Source organism: the organism of the source record quoted next, unplaced genomic scaffold (assembly GCF_019419815.1).
Source record: "Pyrus x bretschneideri cultivar Hongxiangsu unplaced genomic scaffold, Pyrus_bretschneideri_v1 Contig24, whole genome shotgun sequence".
Taxonomy (NCBI): Eukaryota; Viridiplantae; Streptophyta; class Magnoliopsida; order Rosales; family Rosaceae; genus Pyrus; species Pyrus x bretschneideri.
In genome coordinates, this window is record NW_025999546.1 from 2,660,163 (window position 1) to 2,669,736 (window position 9,574).

General features: G+C 39.4%; 2 protein-coding genes across 3 annotated transcripts; both read right to left on the minus strand.

The window, feature by feature from the left end:
- Positions 1-260: 260 nt before the first annotated feature.
- Positions 261-3,586, minus strand: LOC103931474 (calcium/calmodulin-dependent serine/threonine-protein kinase). Its single transcript, XM_009340973.3, is given in 8 exon segments — positions 261-831; positions 935-994; positions 1,292-1,499; positions 1,805-2,037; positions 2,221-2,331; positions 2,437-2,491; positions 2,602-3,155; positions 3,157-3,586. Coding segments are annotated over 8 exon segments (1,581 nt in total). The 5' UTR covers positions 3,340-3,586; the 3' UTR covers positions 261-654.
- Positions 3,587-5,282: 1,696 nt separating this feature from the next.
- On the minus strand, positions 5,283-9,176 carry LOC103931472 (ETHYLENE INSENSITIVE 3-like 1 protein). 2 transcript variants are annotated; one of them, XM_009340971.3, is made up of 2 exons: positions 8,950-9,176; positions 5,283-7,678 (listed from the first exon to the last, which is right to left on the minus strand). In XM_009340971.3, exon 2 carries the CDS (start codon positions 7,566-7,568, stop codon positions 5,733-5,735), a length of 1,836 nt encoding a protein of 611 aa, XP_009339246.1. In that variant the 5' UTR covers positions 7,569-7,678; positions 8,950-9,176; the 3' UTR covers positions 5,283-5,732. The 2 variants fall into 2 exon arrangements, with proteins under 2 accessions (XP_009339246.1, XP_048442026.1); XM_048586069.1 differs by having other exon boundaries at positions 5,283-7,684.
- Between the last annotated feature and the right edge of the window lie 398 nt (positions 9,177-9,574).

Genomic DNA, 9,574 nt, shown 5'->3' on the forward strand with positions numbered 1-9,574 from the left:
ATAGTTAGATAAGAAAAGTTCAGTGCGAACGAGTTACATGACGCAATAACAACGATCAAAATTACGAGTCTCATTACTAGCACCCTCAATGCTTCTTACTCCATCGAACTTCTTTGTTTCTTCTTCTAATGGTGTTGATGTGACGCAAATTTATAAATCTCAGATGCGCCTTCTTCTAAAGTATTTGTTACATGTGTTATCTGCCTTGTTTGGTGTGCAGATGCACTGTTTTCTTCTTTGAAAGGAAGACACAGCTTAGATTTGTTCTTTCAAGTCGGATAATGTAAGTTTCACTTAACTCTGATACATGCCTTGATAACATAAAACACCTTAAAGCTAAACAAAAACTCAGCCCTAAACAGCATATCTTCTATGGCTTGTAGAACGTAAACGATAAAATGAACTTGGAGCGGCTTTCGTCATTGCTGCTACTGAAATTTTCCTCAGTTTAGCCAGGCTAAGTAGACTACCTTGGATTTTCTATTTTCCTTGCACTGTAAGTTAAAGCAGCAAGGCGTTCCTACTTTGCATGGCAGAAGTTGACATACAGTTTAGTTTCAGCATTCTGGTCACTGGTCTTCCAAATACAGAAAGAAATTAACTTCCACAGTTCACTGAAAAAGTTGACGGCGAAAAATGTGGATAGTGGGAAAATTATATTGGTCGAAGATGGGAGAGGACTACATCTTGGAGAGAGCTATCTCTCTGCATGGCAGCTTTGAACTCATCAAAGGTAACTTTTCCATCACTGTTTGCATCCATCCGATCAAATATTTCATCTAGTTTTCCAGGTTCGGTGATATCAGCTGGAAGGCAGTCATCTGGTAAAGCCTGCGAGGTATAGTTTTATTTGGTCATAATCTTATTTGAAAACAACGAACAACCAGGATACACCGTGTGATATGAATTGCAGTGATAGGGAAAGAGACTTTACCCTGAGCATAGATGCTACCTCTTCTTTGCTGATGCATCCAGACCGATCCGTATCATACATCTGGTTGTGAATCAGAATAGTTGGACTGTTAGAATATGGTTCAATGAATAATGACAGTGAATTAGGCAGAGCAATAGAGAAGAACTATGGATCATAATATACATACATACATACATACATACATATATACTTACATATATATATATATATATATATATATATGATTTTCGATTAGTAGTAGTTTCTTTAAGTGAGAAAGGGTTATTTTCTCAGGAAATTTTATGGTCCAAACTAGTTCGGTTAGAGTGAGTTTTCATTTATGTACTTGTACTAAATGAAAACACAGAAGAAGTGCACCTGGAAGCATAGGCGGAGAGCATCGTCTCCTTGTGAGTTCTTGAGATTAGAGAACCCACACAGTATCTCTCGCATGTCAATGGTGCCATCACGATTGTTGTCAAATAGGTCAAAGATTCGGGGTGCTAGAGGGATTAGAGACGACATGTTCATTGCTTTCAGAACCTCCTCGAATTCAGACAGAGTAGCATTGTCACCTTTTACACATCTGTACTTTGAAATATTAGCATTATTGATCAGAAATTATAAACATTGAATTATCGGAGAATTAAGTTAATCACTTAAACAGAAAGCCATTTTTCGTTTGATTCTCTCGGTAAGTTACCAGTACGATTAGTTAGTCTTTAAACTGAACTTCCGTAGGGATGTGATTCACATAACTGCTACTACCATATATGCAAATTTTTAGCAGAAACTGTATGCCAAAGTACTGATAATTCTGTCTGACCTACATTTTTAACATCACATTCACAGACAAAGTAGGAAGGTGCAAAATGTGCTTTAGCTACTCACATTTTCTTAAAATGTGAACTCAGATTCTTGATTTCGTCGGGTTTAAGGTCATAGGATCCTAGTAACGATTTTAGCTTCTTTGTCCTTAAGAAAATCGAGCTTGTCCACACGCTTGCTATTGCTGCAGCACGCAGTTTGCGCCGAGCATTAAAACTCTGCAGTCGCGATACAATCTCAGCATCCATTTGATCCTCTCTGGCTGAAAGACCGACAACCCATGGATGGTCCAGAAGCTGTTCAACACAAGAAATAAATTAGTTCGGCTAACAAATCTAGGAGACTGCATTTTGGTGATACCAAGAACTACTATAAGAGTTCATTTAGTTTCTATATAGCTCAGACCGATGTTGACATTCTCTCGATATTTTAGTTGTGTTTGTTGATGCTTAATCTCTTGCATAGATTTCCAACCCTACCTCTTGAGCACTAGGTCTCTTGTCAGGGTCGACTTTGAGGAGGTCCGAAATCAATTGCTTTGCTGACAAAGAAATCCCCTTCCAGGTTTTCTCATAGAAACTGAATTCTCCCTGCAGGACCACAAGCATTTTCTCTTTTAATTTGAACAAACCGTTAGACAAATCAAAACATACTGACTTCTGCGTTCTAATAGAATGTCAATGCTAATTACTTACAGCCATAATCATCTGTTGCTTTTGCCGATTCGACTGAGCAATAAAAGGTGGGTGCCTAAAAAGAAAATCATATTATTTCTGTGTTGTAATATGCTTTATACGCTACTAATGCTACCGTCTTCTGTTTGGTTGCCCGGAAAAATCAGGCAAAAAATATGAACATACCCGGAGAGAAGGATATATAAGATTACACCAAGAGCCCACATATCGCTCTTGGAAGTTACTTGACCCTGAGAAAGAGCCTCTGGTGACACATAATCTATGGAACCAAACAGTCCCACAACAGGGTCAGTGAACTCCTCCACAGAACTCAGCCCAAAATCCATAATCTTCAACGGAGAATCAACGGTTTTGTCCAAGAAGAGGCAGTTTTCCGGCTTCAAGTCCCGGTGAACAATATTCGAGCGGTGAAGAGCTGCCAAGCCTTTTGCAATCTGCCTCACCACAGCTGCAGCTCCAGCCTCGGAATACCTTTCTTGCTTCACAATCCTATCAAACAGTTCCCCTCCAGAACATAGCTCCAGCACAAGGTGAACCCCGTTCTCATCCTCGTACACATCATAGAGGTCAATCACATTCGGGTGCGGTGACACATTTTCAACTATCTTCCTCATCACCAGGATTTCATTTGTGAGCAGCACATTCGATATGGACACCTGCTTCCGGGTTTGGAAAGCGGCAGCAGCAAAGCTATTCTGGTCGTTCCTCCGGGCGTGGGGCAGGCAGAGGAGGAGGGTTCGAGGGTGCAAACGGCCTTTTGAGTGTTTTGATTGCCACATCGGTTTTGTCACTGCTGCTGCTTGACTTTCTGCTGATGCCTTTTCTGACCACAGAGAATCCTCCTCTGCCTAAAATCTCTGATATCTCATACTCATCTGCAAGTCTTCTTGTTTCTTGTCCCATGGTTACGATTCCGATGAAGACGAAGTCAAACAAACCTTGATGAAATCGAACTGGGAAAGCAGAGACCGAACCGAGAGGGAAGAAATGGAATCTTGGAAGCTGATGAGAAGGAAGGAAGGAAGTAGTCTTGCAGAGACAAATGGTGTTTTTAATATTGTCGAAAGGACAAATTGGTATCGTTTGACATCAGCTTGCGAGAAGTTTCTTCAACTTGTTTAATGCATAAAATATGGAGGAATTATTCATACGGGAAGGGAGGGAATATATTGTACAAGTTAATTGCTGAGCAAGAAAAGACAGACACAGTCAACTAATAATATCCACGTATGTCATGCGCGCACGTCAATTTTGTAGTAGGTTTTGGAATTGGACCCCCTCCTGAGCAAATGGTGGGGATCCTCGTAGCCCACTAATACGGACCGTTAGATTTTGATTCAACAGCTACAATTATTATAATTTTTAGAAAGATCCCTACTTTGTAGCCATTGGATCAAAATCCAACGGCCCGTGTTAATAGGTCATGAGGATCCCCACCATTTGCTCAGGAGGGGATCCAATTCCGTAGGTTTTGTATGTATATACGCATATCTATTTGTTTATTCGGTGTGACGTCAATGCTACGTATCATATAATGATACAAATATTTTAGCTGTTAAATTTTACTTTTACAGATATTTAGATCTTTAATTTTTAATATCAGCTATTCAGTTTCTGTATCATTCATGCTATGTATTGAAAAAAAAAAAATCGTATCGATTATGGAGTTTGTACTTACTAATGGTCATGCCTCGTTGCCTATAGAATCCTAATTATATATATATGAGCATACGGTAAAGTGGCTGCTTCACAAAGATTGGGACAACGATTGAGAGAAACAAGTAAATTTGGTGCAAGTTTTATTTAACTAGATTTTCAAAATTGATTGAATTAAAAATAAAATGACAAAAATATCTTAACACTAATTTGATTTTTTGACAAAACGATTTGGGCTTACGAGCCGCACTGTGCAACTATCCTCAACAAGTGAGATTTATACGAAGCCCATCTCAAGCGTATCTCTTGAGGGTCAAGTAAAGGAGTCAGAGGCCTAACCCCAACAAATGAAAAGAAGTTGCCTAAAGCTCACTCTGTCAAGCCACAAATCTAATAAATAGTCATTGCGATCCCGAGGTTTGGTTTGTAGATGTCGTGAATCGGGTAGAGGAAGAATGCAAATGTGATGAAGTCAACAAAACAGAACGGAACGGCGTTGCCGGTGGATGCCTTGGCTGCTTGGGGTGATGGATGATGATTTGTAGCAGCAGCAGCAGCAGTAACTGATTGCTTTCTTTCTTGCTTGTTTTCTATGCGTATACGACTTGAACTAGACCTAAATAAGAACAGGGAGACTCAAGAGTCAATGAGAAAAGAATTCATCTCTTTCCTTTTCTGGTTTTTACTATTGCCAATCGTTATCATTTATTTGGTGAAGAGAATCTAACAATTTGAATAAATAAAGAGAGAAGCATCTGGGACGCTGATGTGACCGACAATATTCAAAATTAATCACACAACGGTACATGAATAAGTTAAAGCAAATGATGATGACATTTAGTAAGCTCCAGATACTTGGTTGCCTGTGAGTCTCTCTGCATGGTGCAATTTCAGCATAGCCACCAATTCACCTCTCATCGCGATGTGTAAGTTTCTCTCACCATGATACAGGCATTGCTTATGCAACAAGACTACATACGAATGTTTAAGATTAAAGCATGCAAATCTAGCCATCCAGCATCCACTAAAGCGATGCACTCCATACATCGATGCAGTGTAGAATTTTCGACAACAAAGATTCCTCCAGTACATCGGTGTACGTGATGCAATGTACAGGAAGAATAGATGATAGCAGGCAAATCTAGCACTTAGAATGAATACTGTTGACAGCAGAAGAAACAAGCAAAAGGTACATAAAAACCGCCACATATATAGATGTCTTCTGAGTACACATTACTTAACTACATGCCAACACTGACTTTCAGAAACCGGAAAAATGTTTCCAACCACAGAACATCAGATTGCGTTTTCCGGTCCTTTATTGGTTCTACTCAATACTGCAACTAGATAACCTATACTTAAATGAGAAAGTTGCAGTCCGAGAACCCCTGAGTTTTTGAGGGTTATAAACTTCTAAGAAGTTCCGACAGACATATAAGCAACTAAACATAAAAACAAGCTTCGTCTATTTGTTCCAGAACAAATGACGCCACCCCCACAGATTGGAACAGTCTAAAAGAACCTAACAAGTCCGACATATAAGAAGAGCAACTAAACTTAAAAGAAACTTCACCTATTTGGTCCGCAACTGTGCAACTCCAACACATATTTTGGAGCAGTCAATATGAGAGAACCCCGCTTCATTGGAACCAAATGGATGCATCTTGCTTCAGCGGCTGGTCCATAACATTATAATCAACTGGTGCCAAGTGCAAGGGGGACTCAAATCTTATGTCAACATTTTCATTGGTATTGTTACCAAATGGAGGATCAAATGCCATGCACTGATCAAACTGAACTTCCGGGGATGCAAAACCTGGATGAAGCATAGGCATAGGGGCCAGTTCAGACATGTTGATGTTGCGTCCTACATCCACCCCTTGACCAAAAAAGTTGTCATTCATTGGAAACTGGTATTTTGACTGCTGCGAGTTGCGGTTATCTACGATATGGAGGTTTGCAGGATTGCAGTTCTTATTCTGCTGAATATTACTATCATAAAATGACATAAGTTCAGATTTCTGACCATTATCGACAAGTCCAAGTCCCGAAGCATTAAACCTACTTGCCTGGTTCACTGGTGGTTGACTTGCTGGTGCAGGTGGTTGAGCAATGGGTAGAGAGAATCCCACAGGTTTCTCATTGTGAAGCTGAAAGCCAGACATTCCGCTTGACATTCCAAACACTTGTGTAGAATTACTCCGGAATGGACAATTCAACTGGTGATTGTTTCTTGCAGTTATATCGAGAAAGCCTAGGTGATAATCATGATACGGGCACTGAAGATATTCGCAGGTGAAAATCTTCTGATTTAACATCATTTGTGGCTCTTCAGACAACTGCTTCCTCTTTTGACCAAAATCCGAGTTGATCTCAATCAGCTCTCCCTTAATCTGAGGTGCCAGCCTCTCTCTTTGACCAGCAGTTCCAATGTTGAAGTGATTAACAAGAGGTTTGCAATCCTCTATTTCAACATTTTCGTCATCATCAACACACTCAACGTCATAATCACTGGTACCACTGATTGCAAGAGACCCGCCACCACCAGCCGGTGGAGGTGGACATCTATCAGGATATAACCTTCGCGCCAAAGCTTCCTCCTGATGTATAATGGCTAGCCAAGTGGCGCTCTCCTTAGCAGTCATTTTGTCTTGCAAACACTTGGACTGACGAACAAGCTTGCGGATCTTGGCAATATCGGGTGACATGTGCTTTATCACAGCCGTAAGAACACTCACCTTCCAAGCCTTCTTCAGATCATGAGGCTTCTTGTATGGGGGTGGACCCTGATCCTTGGGCACATTTAATTGAGGCCACCATTCCTCATTACCAGTAGGCCACCAAGGTGGGGCAACACCTTTCTCCAAGGGGAAACGTCTTTGGGGTGGATCGCAGTGCTGCATCAAAGCCGACAAAAGTGAACCAAGAGTGGTGTCTTGCAACTCCTGTAGAGTGTGAGGAGTAGATACCACTGCACTGCAGTCTTCATTCTTCCCAGGGATTGAATGATCTGCCTGATACTTAGAAATTGCAGCCGGACCATTACGATCAAATCTTACTTTTTCCTTCCACCATGCTCGCAGATTGTCAGAGGCGCCACTCACTGGTTTTCCTTTTTCAGGGATAATTCCATAAACAAAACCCTGAGCTTTGCAAACTTCCATCATTTTCAGCATATATTTCAGGATTCCATCTTGTGCCCGTGACATCTTCTTCCTCCGAGCTTGTTCTTGTGACTGACGCTGTCTTGCATTGTCAACCTTTTCCTTTCCCTTAGTTTGTTCTCTCAACCTCTTCAATAGCATTCGATCTCTCCACATCCTCCTCTCAAGCTCACCAACATCCATTTCTTCATCACTATAATCCTCCTCCACTGCTGCCTCTGGTTCATGCTCTGGAGCTGCATCACCTTCCCCAGATGGCGCCGTAAGAAAGTCAAGATTACCACAGAAACCCATTTCCTCAAAGATCCCCATTAGGACCGACACAGTCCTTATAAGATTTCCTTTTGCGCACAGTTATTAGCTTTAAATTTCTGAAAGCCAAGGTTTGCCGATCAAGGATGCTAAACCCTGAAATGTCAACGCTGCAACTACAATAAATTACAATAACTCAGTTAACCCCCCAATTGTCGCAAATCATAAATCAGGTACATTGAACTAGAAGTAATGATAATTCAATTAAAGAACATATATTATGAATACGATTAAGCACAAACCAGTAACAAACAAAGAAGTTGGATTCACTTACACAAGCATGCCATAAATTAAATTGGTATCAAACCAAACAACTAATGCAAGCAAGCAAACAAAGGAACGTAACGGATCTCCTTGTTTTCACATGAAAAACGTAAACAAAAAATGAACCAAAAGATAATCCCAACACATGGTCTTCGTCACTACAAGCACCAAAAGATGTGGCTCTCGAATAACCAAGCAAAAAGAGAAAACAACAAAAAGGAAAACAAAATATCCATCATCATCACGAAAATCACGAGGTAGTCACAAAATTTAAGTTACGCGTAATACCCTGCAACTGCGAACACCTCTAACGCGAAGAGAGCCAGGGCTCTCCCGATCTACTATCATCCAGATTCATTTCCTTACAATAACACGCTATTGATGAGTATTGAAAGGACCAAGTTTGGGTTTTTTAATTTTGTTTACACAAACTTATATAGCTTATAACACAGGTTTACAGCAAATTATCGCATATCTAAGCAACACAATTCACTTATTAATACTTTTTCATCATCATTTAATATAAATCCGAAAATTCAGGTAGCCGTCATTCAGATAAAAAATCCTAGGGTGCTCCAGAAAATGGATACTCTGAGTGTTTTAATCGTTAGATCTTGGTTTTTGTATTTTAAAACAAAGATCTAACGGTTAGAACAACCGGAGTATCTCATACTCGATCAAAAGTCTGTTCAAACGCATCCCTCCATCCAGATTCAAACTAATCACATTCAAATTTTATGAAACAAAAGCTTAAAACAAAACAAAGCAGAAAAAACACTGCAAATAAAAAGATTAACAAATATATATATATATATATAATTTTTATTTTTATTTTTATGATATATGGTAAACGACTAAAACAAAACCCAGATAAAAACTATTACATGTAGATGCAAATGAATAAGAGAAGAACCCTAGAGTGTGCTACATATCAGATACAGTAGAAGCAATCAGATCAACCATCATAAACCTTGAAAAGTCACAAGATTTAACAACAAATATATATTAATTAATGAATTAATTATGCAGATAACAAGATGTTAACATAAACCCAATAAGCACAACAATCAGAAATGAAACAAAAAAAAAAAAAAAAAAAAACAGAAAATAAGGGTACCTGATTCTGATTGATGGATATCATGAGGTGGTAGGAGGCACTGAAGCTCCTCAAGCACTCCCTGATTACTCAGAGAGAGAGAGAGAGAGAGAGACAGAAAAAAGAGAGAATTTTTTTCCTCTTCTGGTCAGAGGAGAGAAAGGGAGAGAGAAGAGGAGGGAGGGTGAGAGTTTAGTGGGTTTTCTTTTCCTTTGTTAATGGAGGAAGAACGTGAGAGGACAAGATAGAGCGGTGGCTGGCTGGCTATGTAGGGACCAGGATATGAACACTGACTTTTCCTTTTCGGAAGGTGAACTTATTTAATTAGGATTAGATTACGTTTTAACCGTGGTTAAGACGTGGGGTAAACCTTTTGGGTTTTTTATTTTTATTTTATAAACATACAACATTATCTACACTAAAAAGGAACGGTGAGCTGAAATAACATTTTATGGAGCATTTGTCATTTCACGTTTAACGTTAATTTTCGTACTAACATTATAAAACATATGTAAAAAATATAAGGTGACGAGGAGCATGAATAGTTCAACTTTTGTGATAATCTCCTTAACATTTCTCATTTACTAAATACAACTTTATTGACATAATTATATACTTTCTCTCCTTAAGTCACTTGATGCCTTTA